The sequence below is a fragment of the Gadus macrocephalus genome, chromosome 20 (genome assembly GCF_031168955.1).
Source record: "Gadus macrocephalus chromosome 20, ASM3116895v1".
Taxonomy (NCBI): Eukaryota; Metazoa; Chordata; class Actinopteri; order Gadiformes; family Gadidae; genus Gadus; species Gadus macrocephalus.
The window spans coordinates 17,280,542-17,300,483 of record NC_082401.1 but is presented as its reverse complement, the minus strand read 5'-3'; the positions used below and the strand labels follow the sequence as shown (position 1 = coordinate 17,300,483).

General features: G+C 49.9%; 2 protein-coding genes across 18 annotated transcripts in view; one reads left to right on the top strand and one right to left on the bottom strand.

Moving 5' to 3' along the window:
* The first annotated feature begins 39 nt into the window (after positions 1-39).
* rpl8 (ribosomal protein L8) lies at positions 40-2,247 on the top strand. The gene is made up of 6 exons (XM_060039663.1): positions 40-168; positions 662-805; positions 911-1,052; positions 1,401-1,619; positions 1,795-1,910; positions 2,039-2,247. The coding sequence occupies exons 2-6, from the start codon at positions 668-670 to the stop codon at positions 2,195-2,197; spliced, it is 774 nt and encodes a 257-aa protein (XP_059895646.1). The 5' UTR covers positions 40-168; positions 662-667; the 3' UTR covers positions 2,198-2,247.
* Positions 2,248-2,581: 334 nt separating this feature from the next.
* The window catches only part of usp9 (ubiquitin specific peptidase 9), a 36,694-nt gene continuing 19,333 nt past the window's right edge, over positions 2,582-19,942 (bottom strand). For 7 of the 17 annotated variants that reach the window (XM_060039636.1, XM_060039635.1, XM_060039634.1 and 4 more), the window contains 27 exons: positions 19,793-19,942; positions 19,411-19,531; positions 18,812-18,942; positions 18,427-18,705; positions 18,120-18,245; positions 17,681-17,818; positions 16,790-16,956; positions 16,586-16,694; positions 16,326-16,472; positions 16,030-16,176; positions 15,714-15,921; positions 15,365-15,597; positions 14,972-15,183; positions 14,365-14,538; positions 14,125-14,266; positions 12,832-13,588; positions 11,735-11,858; positions 11,374-11,599; positions 10,981-11,110; positions 10,431-10,616; positions 9,600-9,856; positions 8,363-8,451; positions 8,107-8,263; positions 7,793-8,005; positions 6,334-6,447; positions 4,960-5,058; positions 2,582-4,830 (listed from right to left, as the gene is read on the bottom strand). In XM_060039636.1, the coding sequence (XP_059895619.1) occupies positions 4,528-4,830; positions 4,960-5,058; positions 6,334-6,447; positions 7,793-8,005; positions 8,107-8,263; positions 8,363-8,451; positions 9,600-9,856; positions 10,431-10,616; positions 10,981-11,110; positions 11,374-11,599; positions 11,735-11,858; positions 12,832-13,588; positions 14,125-14,266; positions 14,365-14,538; positions 14,972-15,183; positions 15,365-15,597; positions 15,714-15,921; positions 16,030-16,176; positions 16,326-16,472; positions 16,586-16,694; positions 16,790-16,956; positions 17,681-17,818; positions 18,120-18,245; positions 18,427-18,705; positions 18,812-18,942; positions 19,411-19,531; positions 19,793-19,942 (5,139 nt within the window). In that variant the 3' untranslated portion in view covers positions 2,582-4,527. The remainder of the gene's footprint in view (positions 4,831-4,959; positions 5,059-6,333; positions 6,448-7,792; positions 8,006-8,106; positions 8,264-8,362; positions 8,452-9,599; positions 9,857-10,430; positions 10,617-10,980; positions 11,111-11,373; positions 11,600-11,734; positions 11,859-12,831; positions 13,589-14,124; positions 14,267-14,364; positions 14,539-14,971; positions 15,184-15,364; positions 15,598-15,713; positions 15,922-16,029; positions 16,177-16,325; positions 16,473-16,585; positions 16,695-16,789; positions 16,957-17,680; positions 17,819-18,119; positions 18,246-18,426; positions 18,706-18,811; positions 18,943-19,410; positions 19,532-19,792) is intronic. The other 10 variants (XM_060039641.1, XM_060039645.1, XM_060039644.1 and 7 more) reach the window with 7 other exon arrangements.

Genomic DNA, 19,942 nt, shown 5'->3' with positions numbered 1-19,942 from the left:
TTGTAAAATTAAATAAATAGTCATCCCCATGTTTCAGATATTTAATGCTTAAATGTGTAACTTGTAAAAGCATTTTTCCGAAAACTTCCCATCAGCCCTCTCTTTATTTCCCCGGAAGAAAACCTCCGTCGTCTCCTAGTACTTCCTCTTTCAGCCATCGGGGTTTAGGTATGAGACGTTTATGTTTTTCTCTTCAGCAAATCTGCTTTAATCACGCTCCTGCTTAATTCATCCGAACGCAAAAATCTATAGGATATGTTTAATAAAGGCCTACAAAAAACATCTATTGACTATTTCGACAAAACAATAGATTTAATGTGCTAAAATGACAGTAATCTCTGGGTCAGTGACATGGCCTGGTAGCACTGTAGGGTAAAAGGCCGGTCTTGGAGCCAATTTAAAACAAGAGAAACTCGTATGTAGACCATATATGGTTCCGAAACCTTTTCAAGTATATTGATTAGGTATTGCACTTTACCTAGATAGTTGTTTATCCAGCTAAATAATGCTAACCGTCCACATGCACCAGCTAGTCAAGTTAACTTCACCCGTGAATTGTGGCGCCTGAAATAGATTTACTTCGGTGGTAGATAAGTGAATATATATATATATATTCAAGAGTTGGTCTTTGAACTAACTTGGTCATTCTTTTTGGTTTCAGTACACGATGGGACGTGTTATCAGAGGACAGCGTAAAGGTGCGGGCTCTGTGTTCAAAGCCCATGTCCACCACAGAAAAGGGGCTGCCAAGCTCCGTCACATTGACTTCGCTGAACGTCATGGTTACATCAAGGGAATCGTGAAGGTAAATAACATGGCTGTCCTTGCATTCAGTGTTCCAGCGCTTTTATTTGAATGATGCGGGCCTATTGAATTTACTTTTAACACGTGGAACCCTTTTACATCACAGGACATCATCCACGACCCGGGCCGTGGTGCACCCCTTGCGAAGGTGGCTTTCCGTGACCCATACCGCTTCAAGAAGAGGACAGAACTCTTCATTGCTGCTGAGGGCATCCACACCGGACAGTTCATCTACTGCGGCAAGAAGGGTAAGAGGTTGGATGGAGCTGAAGTTGAATAGATGTTGGTCTGATAGTGACGTTAATAGTAGTCTAATGTTGTTCCCCCTGGAGTTGTCATGAGTGTTCTTCCCACCTGTGCTTTCGGTTATTAAAAAGATGCTGAGGGCTGTTGGTGCAAGAAACGTATTATTATGCATGATCTTAAGGAATCGATGATGGCCTATGATGGTCTTAATCTCCCATTACATGCATTGAGCTTGGGCTAGTGCACCTTCCCAGTTGTAGAGTTTTAGGAGCTTCTTATCTAAAATGTTGTTTCAGCTTGGCATTAGTATACCAGCTGTTAAAACAGTTTGTCGACCTTCTGATCCACAGCTCAGCTGAACATCGGCAATGTCCTGCCTGTCGGAACCATGCCTGAGGGTACCATCATTTGCTGTGTGGAGGAGAAGCCTGGAGACAGGGGCAAGCTCGCCCGTGCGTCTGGAAACTACGCCACAGTCATCTCTCACAACCCAGAGACCAAGAAGTCCAGGGTAAAGCTTCCCTCCGGCTCCAAGAAGGTCATTGCCTCTGCCAACAGAGCCGTCGTCGGTAAGACGTTTTCCTTGGAGTCTTCATACTACTTAGGACGGGTTGGCATTTCAATCCCAGCTGTTGTTCCAACTCAAAGAACAATCCATTGCAGACAAAAGTGTTCGTTTTGTTGACCTCATTCATTTCGAAAGCAACCCACTGCCCGTGTTTTAACTGTTGGGCTCCTCTACAGGTGTTGTTGCTGGTGGTGGACGTATTGACAAGCCTATCCTGAAGGCTGGTCGTGCTTACCACAAGTACAAGGCCAAGAGAAACTGCTGGCCACGTGTCCGTGGTGTTGCCATGAACGTACGTACCCTATATTTGATATGGAGTGTCTTGCGAGATGGAATAGATGCAGTGTACTTCCTTAAGATTATTAAGACGATAATGGGTATTCCTGTTGAATTCTGACATGGCCTTTCTTCTCTGTGCAGCCCGTTGAGCATCCCTTCGGTGGTGGTAACCATCAGCATATTGGTAAACCCTCCACCATCAGGAGGGACGCACCTGCTGGTCGCAAGGTTGGTCTCATCGCTGCCCGTCGTACCGGCAGACTGCGCGGAACAAAGACTGTCCAGGAGAAGGAGAACTAAGTCTGCGATTCTTGATGATAATAAAAAAGAAAATTATTCCCAAAAAAAAACCTGTTTGCCTTTTTATTGTGACCATGTTAATTGCAAAGGTGTATGGATGGCTTTATTTGGAAAACATCAGAAGAATTGCCCCAAAGTAAACCATTTGTATCTTAGGACTTTGGTTATAGGTGAATGAATAAACCACAGTAAGGATAATAGGGCGAACCACCGCCAATAGTGACCAATCAGAATAGTATTGAACAGTCAGTAAAGTACAAACTGGCCAAGACAACTTGTTTAGTCTTGACTTAGATCAGAAATTGAAAGTTCTGCTTACTAGCAGATATTTATATTTGCCAAGCTTCAAGTTTTCAACTTAATCATTAGTACAAAAGACACAAACAAGATTCCATGTTCTTTATTTGCTAAGGGCGCAATGCTTCTGTTATATTTCTGTGCACAAAAAACCTCAAGGTGAAAGTTCACATCGCGACTGTAGCTCCAGAATTCAACGTCACACCATGGCCAAAACAAAAGTCGGCAAAAAACAGGGCGCAGAACTCTGTACAGTCAATATCCTCTTTAAAAATAACACAAGGACAAAAATGTTCCTCTTAAATCAAATCTATTTTTTGTGAAATACAACAAAATAAATTCTATAAAATAAGAGCAAAATATTTAAATATAATACGGTGGGCAGAATATTTTCATTTGCAGGAGTATTTGGTATGTTTTAGACAAGAAATCCCAAAAATACACGCATTCAAGTTACCAATTAAATACAGTATTTACTGATGGTTAGCTTTTTACTCCTACAGAATTACACTTTAGCTCAAGTTGCAACATGACTAACCAGCTTCTATTAAACGACCCTGCTGTGGAACCTATTCCCGTTGGAGATGGAGGCAGAGATGTCTAGAAACCGCTGCTCAGGATCTCTCCTGGACAGCAGTCAAAGGCACCTGTTCTGGCCAGCTCCATGAGAATGGAAGTTGATGGGCAAATAAGTCTAGGAAATAGGCTCTACTGAAGAGAGACGGAAGCAAACCACAGTCTATGGTACACCAGGTGTACACCAGTGGCAATTCTGTTGCATGTTTAATTTTTTTTCTCAGAATTGTCTGTCTATCCCACCAAAAAACGGACTGCCGAATGTGAAGTTGGAGGTTTATAATAATGTGCAATTGAAAAAGCCACTTATTCATACATTGGTTCAAAATAGCGCCCTCAATGTACAAGGGGTAGATGAGTAAAAAATAAACAAAGTAATCCTAGAGGGCGAGTCCCCTCTGGAGCTGTGGATTAAGAGCAACAGCTTTTTGTTGTTATGGTCACAAGTCTTCCCTTGGGCTACACTATTCTGGTGAGAAGCCATGCTAAATGTTACAGCATATTAACTAGAGCTTCAAGAAAGGATTGAATTAATTACCAGAACAAAAAAAAGAAAAAAGAAAAAAAAAAGAAAAAAGAAAGGCAATGAATTTCAGAACAATGTTGCATCACCGCTTTTTCACATCAACCAAAACACCGTAAAACTTCACCCTAACCATTCCACGTCTCACTCTAAAACCAACCACAGCGTGTGTGTGTGTGTGTTGATTTGGCATGGGTCATATGGTTGCCAAGGATCTTAATAATACATTTATGATAACAATGCGTCCTCCTACAGTTGAATGACCAGAAACTGTCTGACGGCAGACCAAACCTCACTGCGGAGCATGGGTGATAAAACAAAGAGGAGTTTGTCTTCTTACAGAGTTTATTTTTTTGGATTTTTTGTTGTTTATTTATAGTATCCATTTTGTTTTTCATCAGATCTGCAACATCTCCCAACAGCAAACCAGGCAGTTATGCTACAGGGGGATTTGAACAGTCAAAACATTAACATACTATGTACACCTTTTTGTCGTGTCGACAAGCGCATCAGCATTGTCAGGTCTGGGTACATTTTCCTTTTTTGTTTACATTTTTTTTTAAATTACAACTTTCCGCTCGCTCGCCTCTGCAGCCACCGGCTGGCCCCCCCCGTCACGTGGGCCGGCGTCTCCAGGCCAGGGGGAAGCGCCTCCCCCCAGACCCACTGCACACTAGCAGGATGCTGGGGGAGAGACTCTCGTGAGTTGGCCTGGAGAGGGGGCCCGTGGGCCATGCTCTGCCCTGCCCTGGGGCCCGGAGAGAAAGAGAGAGAGAGAAAGAGAGAGAGAGAGAAAGAAAGAAAGAGAGAGCACGTTCTGATGAGAAGCTCTGTCGATCTGGGGAGGAGAAAAAAGGGGAGAGCAGGGAGATGGAGGCTCGAGGCACAGCAGAGGAGGAGGAAGGAGGAGGCTGGGGAGGAAGGAGGCCGTGTGTTACTCCTTGGGTGGAGTAGGCGCGGGAGCGGGAGCGGGCGCCGGGGTCACCTCCTCAGTGCTCTCCCAGTTCTCTTGTGCTCGCGGCCCCGGGCCCGGCCCCGGACCTTGGACCTGGCCGGGACCGGGGGTCGGGCCTGGGCCTGGGCCTGGGCCTGGGCCTGGGGCGGGGGTCAGGGTTGGGGTCTGCGTCGGGGTCAGGGAGGTGCCCGTCGCCGGGGCGGTGGCCGGCCCAGGGCGCTGCGGGTTGTTCATGTGCTGGGCGGCCGGCCCCGTGTATGGCTGTCCATGGGGGTGGTTGTTCTGATGGGATAAAAACAACAACAACAACAACAACCAGAGCAGTTACACAGCAGCCCTGTCTCAGGGTGATCACAGGAACACGGGCGTGTCGGGGCTGTGCTGGTGTGGTGAGGTGGAGGGGGACTGTACCTGCTGAAACTGAGTAGTTCCAGGAGAGTGAGGGTAGAGGGAGGTGTCTTCTGGAGGGGAAGAGTCCTGGTCTTCGGTGGCCTCCTGGTCGTCAGGCTCCTGGGGGACGGTTCAACACATGGTTTCTTAATGTCCCCCGTGACTCACTCAGTCGGAAATTGTATTATTTGCAGTGTTCTCGTGCAAGTAGACTAGACTAGGTGAACAGCAACCGCTTATGAGCTCTATCTGGGACCGTGAACTAGGAGGTGAGCGGGAAATAACGATAATCATCCCGACCGTTTCATTACGAAATGAATGATCTATTACAATGCGGCCCTGATGTACTACAGGCCTGAATATCCAGAGATTGGGTAAGGTGGATGTGGTCATTCATTTGATAGAAACTGGACCAATGGGAGCCATGGTACTGCACTGAATCCAGTCAAGTGTACTGTAGCTATCTCCATGAGGTAAACCTGTCCTCTGCATTTGACAACTAGCCACAGGAACCAAACACCCCACAGAAAGACCAGAGTCAGACACAGTGCGGTTCGGAGTGAGGGCTGTCTTGCTTGGCTGAACACTGATCCATCTACATATTTGTAAAGCTACTTATTAGTGACATTAAAAATAAATCCATCACACCACGATGCAAGTACAAATAGAATACACAAATTGATGGCAGGCTCAAGATATCGATTAAGATCGGGAGGATGAGCATTACCATGACAACCTACTCTGGGTTACTATAGTGATTTATCTTCAACTTCACTTGAGCGGAAGGTAGTGTCCACAAAAAGTATAACTCAATGAAGACTCGGTTTGTCCTTGGGATGTTTATGAGGGTCGACAAAAGCCAAAGGATTGAACAATTACATGATCCGGCCTTAAGAAATGAGAGAAAGCCAAGGAAAATAGAGTTGCTTGCTACATTTATGAGCTGAAAAATTATGTAATCCTGTTTTGTAACCCTACCAGTAAAACTATCCCTTCATAAACTATAGCCAAGACTTCGAGTTTTCGATCAGTCGTGCAGGCGGCTGACTGCGCCACGCTTTGCTCTGGGAGGGAGGGAGGGAAAGCAAGCAGCTCTGGTGGTTTTAAATTGGTGCTAGGCTGAGATGGCTGCCTGGCTGAGCTCTGCTACCTGCAGATGGGGAAAGGATTAACAACCACCATGTTTGGCGAGAAGCAGACGAGCGATAAGCAGAGGTCTACCGCTCCCCCCTTGACCACTGGCCGCTGTTGCTGCTGTGAGTCAGTCTGGCCGCCCTGTCTGTTTGTCCGTCCCGTCTGTCTGATAGTCTACCACCTTGCCTGTCATGTGATGGGTGGACGAGGTGTCGGTGACAGTGGCGGAGGAAGCTTGTTGTCGGGGTATCTGAGTCTTACAGTGTGCTGCTGCTGCTGTGCCGTGCCTTCCCCTGGCAAAAGCTGCTGTGGCGAGGACGATTTCGGCATTGTGGCGTCTTCTTCAGACACAGCCTCGTGCTTCGTTAAGTGACACTATTTTGAAATGGCAGTTAACAGTGCATGTTCATTCAACCATTCCAGCTTGTCATTCTTTCTCGTTTTTTTGTCAAATCTCAAATCGTTTGATTTGTAATAAAACAACAAATCAATTAGGAATCAAATATCAAATAAATTGGGCTTATCACATTATTGACATATTACTTGTGTTATTATGCAGGTCAATGAACAAAAAAGAGAAATGTATTAATTATATACACCTGCAGGGGGCAAAATACTGGAATAAGAATGTCGAAAACTCAAAAGCCCTAACTATAGTAAAAGAAAACGGAATAAAAACAGAATCAACTCAAATAAACCTTTAACAAAGCTTGTATACTTTTCTATTTAACTGCAAGCCCACAACTCTAAAGGAAAGCACACGGCAACATAAATGGGCATGAGCAGAAGCGTCCACAGGTTAACGACACAATGCTGATGGACCCTCACTGATGTACCACTGATGGGTTAAGTTATAGAATTAGAGAGTTGGAGTAACGATGAGCAACTGGGGTCGTATTCACAAGAAAATCCCAAACCCTGAAGCTTCTTTCAATGTGGATCATTGAGAACATAAAAACATAAATAATGCTTTATAACCATTTCCTACTGTTGTTAAATAGTGGGTAGGGTGGGTCTGTATTAACTTGGTTGTGGGCAAGGTTAAAAACTAGGTTTTCACATAGTAAATAGTTGTGTTACAGTGGCTCAAGCAAAATTTCCCATCTCTCAATGGTTAAAAAAAGTGCTGCGTAAAGGGAAAAGATAAAAGTGTGCCTGCAGAGGAGGAACGCTGTGTGCGGCCTGTGGCTGCAAGATTATGATGTTTTCTACAATCCATGTCGAATCTGGATAGAAGTGAAAGATCTTCGTGCGCCACCCACTTTTTGGGCATGTCAATTATTCACTAGTTGCCTTTAATAATAAAGTTCCTTTGAATAAAAGGGACTGCACCAGAAGTGAAAGTTATGCTTTGCAAAAGTTTGGCTTTTGTTCACAAGGCAATGTCTGGTTACAGGCTGCCGTGATCTGCGTAACTCAAACCAGATAGCTGTCAACTGCTTTTGGTTCCTGTTCTAGTTCTTCTGGCTGGAACCATTTCTTGACACAAAACTGCGCCATACCACCAAGGCTCCGCCGTGGTACTTTCTTAAGACTCCTTATCGAGACTGTTTAGATACTTCCACCGGGGCGTATCGGCACCACGAAGAACAAGATAAATGACATGATCAGATCTGAATACGACCCCAGGCTCCTGTGGCTCGACCCCAGCATGGGAAGGGTTTATGGAGCACACGACGCGGAGGAGTGGTTATGGAGGCGGTGTCCCTCGGCTCATTACCTCCTCGGGACAGAGCTCGCAGGCCTTGGCCAGGGTCATGCGTGCGCTGTGGGAGCGCTCCAGGAAGTAGCCGTTGGAGGTCTCGTTGCTCTGGACGGGGGGCGACCAGTTGTTGTAGGTGTACTGGGGGTTCCCCGTGTAAGGTCTCCGCTCCAGCTCGTCGCCCAGCCACTCCACCGCCCACGTCCACTTGCGCTTCAGGTCGCCGTTGCTCTGTGGACAACAAAAGCCGGGGGTCCACAAAAGGCATGGTGAGCTCATGGTACCGGCTGTGGGCGTCGCTGGTGTGGTAACCGAGGGACCCGAGGGCTCACCTGCAGGATCTGGTACGCCACGGAGCAGTTGCTGAAGAGCGCCACCATGCACTTGATGCACTGGTAGGCCCGCTTCTGATAGTGGTTTTTGGAGCGCTGAATGGTGTCAAACAGCCCGTCCCTGTCGTCGGGGATGCCCTTGAGCACGTTGTGGATCCTGCGCGGCCAGAGAAGGACAGATTTAGGCTCAGGATGGGTTGATGCTAACTAATTGCCACCACTTTCGCTGTTTCTACCACGCAGACAACAGCCTTACCGGTGCGTTTGCCAGGAATCCTCGATTAGCAGGATCTGTAGCAGCAGGTCCAGGTAAGGCCTCAGCTCATAGGTGTAGGAATACGCCACCTACACCGACACATAACGCTCACACATTAGCCCCAGGCAGTCTCCCCGCCCATGTGATCGTCAGAGTTTAGTTCACCATCTGTAGTATTTGCGGTGGTTGCATAACATTGACTCTGTAGGTAAGTGGTTCCCAACCTGGGGATCGGGCCCCCACTTTGTGATAAGTGGGGCCCATATTAGGGTTCCCTGTTAAGCATATGGGGACATTGATTTCTTGAAAAGAATGTGTGTGGAAGCAGCTGAACAAAAGGTAATGTTGGAGTCAAAACTTTTTAAGAGCTAGAAATGGGTTTAGAGCCAAGAAAGGTTGGGAACCACTGAATCAGACTGAATACAGTAACAGGTTGGAGAACCACTAGTTAGCCAGTGAATACAGTGACAGGTTGGGAACCACTGAGTCAGACAGTGAATACAACAACTGGTTAGGGAACCAGACAGTGAATACAGTGACAGGTTGGGAACCACTGAGTCAGACAGTGAATACAACGACTGGTTAGGGAACCAGACAGTGAATACAGTGACAGGTTGGAAATCATTGAGTTAGCCAGTAAATACAGAGACAGGTTGGGAACCACTGAGTTAGCCAGTAAATACAGAGACAGGTTGGGAACCACTGAGTTAGCCAGTAAATACAGAGACAGGTTAGGGAACCACTGAGTTAGCCAGTAAATACAGAGACAGGTTAGGGAACCACTGATTTAGCCAGTAAATACAGAGACAGGTTAGGGAACCACTGATTTAGCCAGTAAATACAGAGACAGGTTAGGGAACCACTGAGTTAGCCAGTAAATACAGAGACAGGTTAGGGAACCACTGATTTAGCTAGTAAATACAGAGACAGGTTAGGGAACCACTGAGTTAGCCAGTAAATACAGAGACAGGTTAGGGAACCACTGATTTAGCTAGTAAATACAGAGACAGGTTAGGGAACCACTGAGTTAGCCAGTAAATACAGAGACAGGTTGGGAACCACTGATTTAGCCAGTAAATACAGAGACAGGTTGGGAACCACTGAGTTAGCCAGTAAATACAGAGACAGGTTAGGGAACCACTGAGTTAGCCAGTCAATACAGAGACAGGTTAGGGAACCAGACAGTGAATACAGAGACAGGTTGGGAACCACTGAGTCAGACAGTGAATAAAGTTACCGGTTGGGAACCACGTCTGCAGGGTTGGTCCCTCACCTGCCAGAGGAGCTCGCTGAGCACCGTGGAGGAGAACTGGGGGTTCTCCCAGCAGCTGAAGCGCAGCAGCTTCACCGTCTCCTCAGAGTTGCTGCAGTCCTCGATGATCTTCTTCACGTAGCTGGTCCGCACAAACAGGATCTCAGCCACCAGCTGCTGCACCGGCATGACCGGCGTGGTCAGGTTGGCGTCCCCGTAAGGGTTTGCTAGAGGAGGGTTACCTGGTGGTGGGAGGGAGAGCACGGGGTTTAGCATGCAAGATGGATTCATTATGCCCACGCCATGAACCATGCCATCCGACTGCTTCGCTACCCTTCCATTAGCAGGAGCTCCAAGTTCCAAGCTCTGCCCACACAGCAAAGAGAGCTCAGAGTGGCCAATCACAAGTCCTCGCCGCTCTAGTGTCTTCACTTTGGTGCGATAGCCATGCTTTGCTACCTTTAAGGTATGGTAGGTCTATTTTATACGATTTCTTTGGGCATATTTTCTCTCTATGCACATTCTGACATCAATCAATTATTCAAATGCGTGGTGTAATATATCTGTTGCTGGCCTGTGATAAGCCAGTCCCAAGATGGCTTACCCGTCTGTCTACATACCCAGCCGGCTAAGGCTTGGCAAACCTATCGCTAAAACTAGCAAGTTAGTCATGCGTTTCAGACACAAGGCATTGGATGGAGGCCCACATGGAGGGTTGGGTTTTTGAGTGGTTGAAAATCTAGCGTACCCTGGCTGGTTTCTCCTAAATCGCCTACCCTAGCCGAACATAACACGCCGTTGAGTCGCTGCACTCACCGTTGATGGAGGACTGCATGCGCGTGGAGACGTCGCAGCACCGCACCAGCTGGGAGACCACGGTGTACAGCTTGCCCAGCTCGGCATACTGGTACTTGATGGGAGGGCCGGGGCCCTCGTCCAGAGCCACCAGCATGAAGGTGCCCGGCACGCTCAGCTTGAGCAGCTGAGTCTTCTCTGCTAGCCCTGCACGTCGGGTGCAACAGGAAGGTGGAACAGGTTAGAGTTTGTGGTTTATAACACAAAGGGTGGCGATAACAATTTAAAATAAGGGTTGATTAACCATTAATTAACCCAAGTTAATGCAGTGATAGGCCTTATTATACAGCATTAGCACAATGGTTAGTGTTAGGGTAAGTGAGCTAACACCCTATTCAATAATGTATAAATTCGAACCCTACGGTAACATTAAACTATTACCTTTGTAAGCATGAACACCATTAGTCAACAGGCACACCTTGAGTAAATGTACCAAAGTGGCCACTGAAGGCACACTGAGCAGCAGATGTGCACGACAACAGCAGGTGAGCGAGTGTTGTGCCGTCCTTACCCAGATTGGCGTACATCACAAAGAGGTTAAAGTACTGCTGCAGGTGACGGCCGTGTTCAGACACCTCCCTCCTCAGCAGGTTGAGCACAGCTCGCAGGAGGTGGTCGCTCAGACTCAGGTTATCACAGCCCTGGGAAGAAACAACAACAACAACGACGAGACCGTTTGAGATGACATAACAATGAACGTCCTGCCAGAGGGACAATCTGTGCGCGGACAGCGTAACGTAAAAAAGACTAAAGAACACTCCAAACATAAAAAGCTCTGATCTCGGCCCCGTATCCGCAAGCGAGCCTCAATCCTTGCTGTCTGCCGCTCATGAAAGGTGTCACCACCACAGACCTGCGCGACGGTTTTCGCTCCCGATAAAAACTCGGTTGCTAGGCGACTCACCGGACTGGCGGGTACGGGGGAGGTGACGGGGGAGGGGTAGGGCCCGTCTTGGAGGGAGAAGTGTGCGATGAAGACGATGAGCTTGGCCAGGGCGCCGCGGACCTCGGCGCTCGGGCACTCCAGCAGGTACTCGGAGAAGCAGTTGGCGTAGGCGAACAGGACGTTGTGTGCAAACCAGTAGCGGACGTTCTTACTGTGTCTTAGGAGGACACACAGGGCATCATACCTGCGGGCAGGGGGGGGGGGGATAGAGAGACGTTTACTACAACAACAACAACAACAACAACAACAAGACGGAGAGAAAATCGGTCTCCGGTGTCTTTAGTTTACGGCCGCTTCTTCTAAGGCAGGAGGGTCTCACCAGTCGCTGGCAGGACCACGCACTACTTTCTTTGTGTGGAAACCTGTGCTGAAGAGGAACCTGGCAGCCAGCTGGACACTAATCATAGCGATCTCCTCGGCCTCGGGCAACAGATGGTCTTGCCCTGGAGAACACGGGTGGAAGAGGCAGTCGTCAGCGCTGGAGTCTGAGTAGAACGGGATGGTCTTCATCGCTTCACCTCGTTTAAGTCGCATTGTGGGACGTTTCAATGAGCCCGTAGGTCAAAGTTAACTGGAGATATCTGAAGACAATGCTGATCGATAGGGACCCTGTAACTGATCAATTCTACTTATTAGAAATGCTGGTCAGCCCGTACCCCTCTGGTCAACAAGAATCTTACCATGGACAGCGCTAAAACCCCTTCCACTCAATCCACCCAGCCAGCCGAGATATACTAGTTTGCGTTGCACAGATGCGCAGCCAGTTAGTCTCCCGCTTACTAAGTGTGAGGGGCTCAAACTTACACATTACACCTTTAAGGTTCAAGGCACAGTAGATGGTTCGATGTTCACAGTAAATGAGGTTAACATTGGTGTTGTTACATCTGCAAAAATAATATTTTCCCCTCCCATCGTTCAGACCCTTACAGCAACGCATGAACATTTCGGTAAGCACATAATTATATAATAATATGCCCAGTATGAATTAAGGATGAGAGAAAATACTATTTGGATTTTCAATGTCATCCAACACAATCAATGAGTCAGTGGATTAAAGACTGAGCTCTTCTTCGGCACCGAAATCATCTCGGAATTTAAATCCCAAACAAGTGCTTTTACGCGGATGACTAGCCCCATAGTTAATTTCCCTTTTGCTGCACTCTTGGGTCCAGCTCTCATTAATAATGCATTGCCACTTATTATCGTTGGATCCAGAGGCAGATCAAAGGCCCGGGCTCATAACTTCTAACCTGGCTCTGCCGAAGCCACACTCGGCCATGCCTAGTGCGCTAACGCATACGTTCGGGTGAAGATTTCATTCAAAATGGCTCCAGGAAGATCATGCATACATAGAACAGATGAATTTGTAATTTCCCCGATTACAGAACAGATAACAGTTACGTTTCCTACACATACCTGGAGGAGGGTTTAAATAGACACTGTTACAGGTGAGGAGCTTCTTAATGAACTGGAAATATTCCAAGCTGTATTGCATCCGGTTGTGCATGAACTGGACGTTCTGCTTGCGCACGCTGCACTCGATGACGCCCGGCATCTTGACCTGGTTGGGCTTGCTGTTGGCCAGCGTCAGCTCCGAGATGTACTTGACCAGCTCGCTGTCTTTGTCCAAGGAGTCCATGCGCTCGTAGAAGAGGATGTAGGCGTTCCACCAGCGCTTCTGCCGGCGGTACGACATCCTCTTCATCATGTGGTCAAACACCTCGCCCATGTACTCGCCGCCGAAGCACTGGTTCTTCATCTCCTCCTCGTCGTCCATCTTGCACTCCGTCACGTCGCCGTCGTCGAACTTGTACCAGCGGTTGCGCTCGCCGTCGCCGCCGTTCCTCTGGATGATGTAGGAGTAGTAGTGGCCGCCGCTGGCCTGCCCCGAGTGCACCAGCACCCCCACCAGGCGGTACTTGGAGCTGCCGGGGGGCGAGGGCTCCGAGGGCTCGTTCTGCTGGATCACCTGGTTCTCGGGGTTGACGTCGTCCCCCTCCAGCTTGGCCACGCCCGCCACCGTGTACGGCTCCATGTCCAGCTCCCGGGGGAACTCGAAGTAGTCGTTGAACTTGATGGCGCACTCCCGCTCCCAGTCGTAGTCGAAGCGCTTCAGCTGGATGGCCAGCACCGGGGGCAGCTTCTTGATCAGCAGCCGCTTCACCGTGTCCACCTGAGGGGCGCCGAGTCACAATTAAACACTCCAGACCCCATAAGGCGTCATTAAGAAGATAACTGGGCAGATGAAGGAAATGCTCACTCCTAAATCACGTCTCCTTAAAGGGTAGGTCATTTATTGAAGAAGCAATTTTGGTCATATTTGTTATAAGTTCTTCATACATTCCGACAATCAATCAAGCACTTTATAATTCCGATGCTCTGTATTTGAAAGAAGATCCAGTATCGCAGGCCTGTAATAAGCCTGTCCAATCATTTCAAATGGCCCGAATGAAGTGTTTGGATGGCCTACCCATGTTCATCTACCTTCAGTCTTCCTCAAGGCTAGAAATTACATATTGCTAAAACTAAGGATACTATTTATATGTTTTGGGGTATTGGCTTTGGAGGGAGGCCTGAAGTGAGGGATTTATTCAGTAAGATTCTTTCAAAATCGAGCTTACTCTGGCGGGTTTCTCCGAAGTCTCCTACTCCAGGTTTAATGTGAAGGCATGCAAGGCCAGCTTTCTGCTGAGTGTGCTCTAGCATTACCTTCTTGTTGCACTTCTCACAGTGGTAGGCGTTGGCACCCTCAAGCAGGTCCCCTTTCACATACTGCTCCATGGAGTCCAGCAGGTTCTGGTGATTCCTGATGTCTACATTCAGCGTGGTGAAAGACTCCTCACACTCGTACCTGAAGAACAAGGTGGCCACAGGGGGTATCAGCTCACAGAACCCCACCCCCCAAGAAAACACGCCAAACAAGATGTGACTAAACGTTTGAGCCCTCACCTGTGGGGGCAACCCTGACAAATCTTCTGGTCGGCAAAGGAGCCTCCCAGCACTTTGCTGAGCATAGGGGGGTGTCCGAGGGCTTTCAAGGCCTCGTCCAGACTGTCCACCAGCGAGTTGAAGAACTCCAGAGCATCGTGCTGCTCCCGCAGATTCACCGGCTCCCCCCATAACCTGAACAGCAAACGATTGCATTAGTAAGTACAGGTAAAACTAATTAAGAAGACAACAGAATAGGGTGGAGGATTCGAGGCAACAACATGAAAAGGACGGCGGATAAGCAAAAAAACAAGTGGTGGTAGAGTGAGCTTGGGCTTCTGCTTAATATCTACACATACCAAAAAGCAGGGATAGGTCAAAGGGTAAGCTGTATTTTTAGCTCCCAAATTATTTACACACTGGCAGCTGTGCGACGAAACAGGAGACCATTGGCTTGGGTCCATTCGAACTGCACTTCAACACAATATAATTTTACCAGTTCGGATTAGAGGATACCTCACGTTATTCCTGCCTTTAGATTCATCAATCCTGCACATCGAACAGAGCGGGAACCCCTCTTAGTGCAAATGAACACACAACTGCCAGCAGACTGTGTGCGTGTTTGTACCTGAACTGCTTCCAGAATCCCCTGGGGACGTAGTACTGCAGCCTGGAGGCCGCCAGGTGGCCGAAGATGACCTGCAGGTGGCGCAGCACCCCGATGTTGTACTCCTTCCTGTCCTCCGACTTGCTGGCCGGCTTGTCGTCGAACTGGTGGTGGTAGCTGAACACCTCGTCGCGCGGGTCCACGTTGCTCTGCGGTAATGTAGGAGCACACACCTGCGTGAAGTCAAGCCATGAAGTGACGCCAGGCACAGACGGGGACATGGGTGTCTACGGGTTCGACGAAGCCTGCATGCCGACGGATAAGATCAACGGCAGCAGTCGCTCTGGAATTTTTTTCTGCTTGCTAAGCGTGTACGGTCGGTGAGAAAGGTGCTCTGTTAAAAGGATTCCGTACCTCAGCCCCTACCTCGTTCTCCGGCTTCTCGTCCCCAGACATGTCGTCGTCCACGTCGGTGCCCGTGCCCTCGATGGCCAGGATGCCGTTGCGGATGGGGGGGATCATGTAGAGCTGCTGGATGACCGAGTTCATGTAGCAGGTGGCGCCCGCGTTCTTCAGACCCACGAAGCCCTTGGTGGGCCGGGGCCCCACAGGGGGAAGGTACTCCCACTCCGTGAGGGTCTCGCATCCTGGAGAGAGGGAGAGGAGGGGCGAAAGGGCTTTGTGACGAAACTGCTCTTTGATACAGGACTGTGCGGATCGTTCATGAGAGGCCTGGTGGATGGGCAGCGGCGCCGGTGGGTACCTCGGTAGTACATGTCCGTCAGAGTGTCCACGATCTGCTTGAGGTTGCGGACGCAGCCGACGGCCAGGGCCACCAGCAGCTCGAAGCCAGCGTTGATGGAGGCCGGGCTGCTGCACACCGGAATGGCCTGCTCCGTGGGGAACTCGCCGCTCTTCATGTACTGCAGGTAGACGTTGGACGCCGGGAAGATGAAGTCGTCGATCAGCTCCTGGAACAAGGGAGAACGGGGTCAAAAAAAAGGAAAGACATTTTGGAACAACACCCACGTGTACCCTCCACGCTCCACGGGAGCGTGCGTCTCTCTCCGTCTGTTCACCTTGATGAGGTTTGCGCCGCCTTTCTCACAGCCAATGTGGTACTTCTTCTCTGGGGTCTGGAAGGCCAGCAGCTCCTTCGTCACGCCGATGTGACCTTCCAGGATGGTCTCCTCCACACCCGTCTCACCCGTCTGCTTGACCTCATCCTGAGACATATGAATGGATCCTTCAGCATACTCCACTACTATGTGGCTAGCCACCAAGAATGCCGAAACACTAAACCGGCCTTCATTTCCATCACAAGACCTTGTAAAAAAGGAAGCAGAAGCAAAAGAACAACAGCCGATAGTCTTACCCGGATCCTCTTGAGCCAGTCGATCTCGTTGTTGAGCAGCACCTCAGCGTTGGGAAGGTTGATGTTGCTGTTGTAGGCGTAGTTAAGCAGGTGTCGCAGCAGGGTGAAGTAGTCGCCCGCGTGCTTGGCCCGCTCTTTGGCAGTGCTCTGGAAACGATGGCGTCCAGCAAAAAATCACAAAGGGTTAGGAGCTGTTGGCTGAAGGGAACGCATCAAACGGATACGAGCAGAACGGAACAGACGCGGGTTGATGCACTCACCCCGAGCACAGTGAAGAGGAGGGTGATGAAGAAGAGGAGGGGTCTGTGGCCCATGCAACACCTGGTGGCCATCAGGAAGAACTGCTCCTGGGCCATCTGACGCACCGACCTACAGACAACACGGGCACCCATGAAGTTTCCCCGAGACCTCGACGACACACGGCTGTCCGCGTCACCAAAACAACGTGATCCGGTGTGACGTACTTGCTGTGACAGTGGAGCAGCAGGTCTATGATGAAGGTCTGCCAGGCCTTCTCCTTACTGAGGGTGTCCAGAGCCGTGGGCATGAGGGCGAAACACAGGGTCATCACCTCCAGGGCCTCGCAGCATACCTGCTCGTCCTCCCCGTCGGGCTCCTTAGCCGCGTTGGTCTATTCAAAAAACCAGTCACAGGAAGCGTTTCATTGGGTCATGACCGAGTTCATGTAGCAGGTGGCGCCCGCGTTCTTCAGACCCAGCGGCTGATTCACACGCCGAGGGAAAGCGGGTTTGTGTGGCCCACCGAGTCAAAGGCAGGTCTAGAATGGGAGACTGAGCTTGTTGCGTTGGGAGAGGCAGAGCTCTCAAGTGCTCCAGATGGTTACAGTCAGCCGTCAGCAGGTGCTCCCCCGCCACTCGGTACAATTGCTCCTCTAAGAGAGCACTCCATAAAGACCGAAGAAAAAGTCCACAATGGTCAATCAACCCACGAACAGTGAGCGATTAGACGGAGACATCGGCAGAAAAGCGGCGCCAAGTGCCACATGTACGAGACGATCACAGCAGAGTTCAAAACAGCATGTTCAACAGTACTCTAGTAACCTGCAGCGTTTGAAGGCTGGCTCCTGTAAATAGACTAGGAAGGGGAATACCAATATAGAGTGTAGGCTGCTTAAATAAAGGCAGGGTCAACAACAGCTTTCCACATTATTTATCGCCGCTTCGATTGTTCACGCCCACGCAAAGCACAGACAACCCAACGAATAATTGGTTATTATTACCGTAAATAGAATTACACATTGACGCAGCTTAGCGTTTCGGACTACAGAAGGGTGTCGGGTGAAAAAAAACACGTTTATGGATACATGAGCTGCCCGCCATCATCTCCGGTTGTACCTTCTCATAGATCTTGCTGATCTCCTCGTTGGAGCTGAAGACGAGCTGCACTGTGCCACAGCCCGAAGCCCAGACGATCTTCTGTATCGCCCGGATCACACAGATGTCCGGGATGTACTTTGAGGCCTGGAAGAAGTTCTGCAGGGAAGAAAAGCCTCATCAAAGACGGTACAAAAAGGCCCTTGAGGCTACCCAAAGGTAGTCTTCCGAGCTCTGTACTGTCATGCAGCACACATCTCTACCCATCTCTTCTGCCCACCAACCTTCTCTATTAGAAACAGGTGGCCAAATCATGGAATGTGTCCCATTTGCAATGGGACACATTTCTTATGTGTGCTTTATGACTATGTTGGGGTGGGACTAGGAATGATATAAAGTCAGTGCAAATGAAGCGGCCTCGGACTGGCTTGTACTGTTTGGTGCCCCGCATCCACCTCACCTCATCTGAGATCTGCTGGGCCAGACGGATGGCCACGTTGCGCAGCATGCATTCAGACGCCGGGTTGGGGATGTTCTGCAAGGCGCTCTGTAGGACCAGGGCCTGGTCGTGAGTGGCCTGGTTGATCTGCGAGAGCGAGGGGAGAGAGAGAGAGAGAGAGAGGGAGAGAAAGAGAGTGGGCGAGAGATCAAAAGAGAGAGAGAGAGCGAGAATGAGAGAGCGAGAATGAGAGAGAACAAGAGCGAGTGTGTGTCACACACGGCCGGGGAACCGGTTCTGAGGGCGTGTCGGTGCGCGGCGGTCTAACCGGTGAGACGGGGACACTGCCCTCGGTGTTGGGCTGGCAGGCCTCCGCCACGGCCTTGACGTGCCCGAAGCCCACGGCGGTCAGCAGCAGCTTGGCGATCTTGAGCGCGTTGAGGTAGGCCCCGCGCCGCGTCTCCATGTCCGCCGACGGCAGGAAGTTGTTCCTGGTGAGCATGCTCAGCACCAGCGGCAGCCCGCCGCTCTTCAGGAAGTTGTACTGGAAGTCGCTGGCGTCCTCCCCCAGGGTGGCGCTGGCGGGCATCAGGAGAGCGTACACCACCTGCAGGACGGGAGGGGGGCGCTACGGTGTTAGCCCTGGGGCACAGATGACCTAACCAAACCGGATGAAAGCGTGACCAGGCAGCCTCCCGCACTGCGACGCTCACCTCGATGAGGTAGAGCACTTGTGAGGGCGAGGGGCCGAAGAAGCGGGAGTCCAGTGTGGGGCTGAGGCTGTTCTCGCCCAGCTTGGCGTGGTCCAGACACACGGCGCGCAGATTGGCCACGGTGGTGTTATCTGAGGAACGCACACGGCAGTGAGTCGCACAGTGTGTGTCTTTCTGTGTGTGTGTGTGTGTGTCTTTCCGCGTGTGTGTGTGTCTTTCCGCGTGTGTGTGTGTGTGTGTGTGTCTTTCCGTGTGTGTGTGTGTGTCTTTCTGTGTGTGTGTGTGTGTCTTTCTGTGTCTTTCTGTGTGTGTGTGTGTCTTTCTGTGTGTGTGTGTGTGTCTTTCTGTGTCTTTCTGTGTGTGTGTGTCTTTCTGTGTGTGTGTGTCTTTGTGTGTGTGTGTGTGTGTCTTTCTGTGTGTCTTTCTGTGTGTGTGTGTGTGTGTCTTTCTGTGTGTGTGTGTGTGTGTGTGTGTGTGTGTGTGTGTGTGTGTGTGTGTGTGTGTGTGTGTGTGTGTGTGTGTGTGTGTGTGTGTGTGTGTGTGTGTGTAATCTGTTGCCATGGGTTACTTCATTCCAGTACCCGAGGGCATAGGCCTACCAGGGGGCATGAGCTTCATAAGCACGCGGGCTCCATCTCTGAGCAGAGGCATGTTGAGGTTGCAGCCCAGGTCGGCAACCTGCCACAGGAAGGAGATGTAACGCAGGTGCAACGACATGATCTGAGAGGGGGGGGGGGGGGGGAAAGAAAAAACAACAGAATTTTTAGCGCATTTCAGTTGGAATGCACCCCATGGAAGGCACATGAATAACTTATGTAACCATAGTGGTTCATGAAATAAGAAATTCATTTGCATGAGCCCATATTCCAATTTTACATAGATTAACTCGCCAGGGGGGTTGTGCGCGCGCGCGTGCGTGTGTGTGTGTGTGTGTGCGCGCACACGCTCGTCTGTATGTGTGTCTTCATGCAGCTAACTCACCACACCAGGCAGGCAGCTCTCCACCTCAGGGTTGGGCCCGTCGCTGTAGTGGTTGCCATGGTTACCGGGCGAACCGGTTGACGAATCGGAGGAGCTGTCCGGACTGGAGGGCATGTTGGCGCTCACCTGAGTCAGCTTGGCTGTGATCAG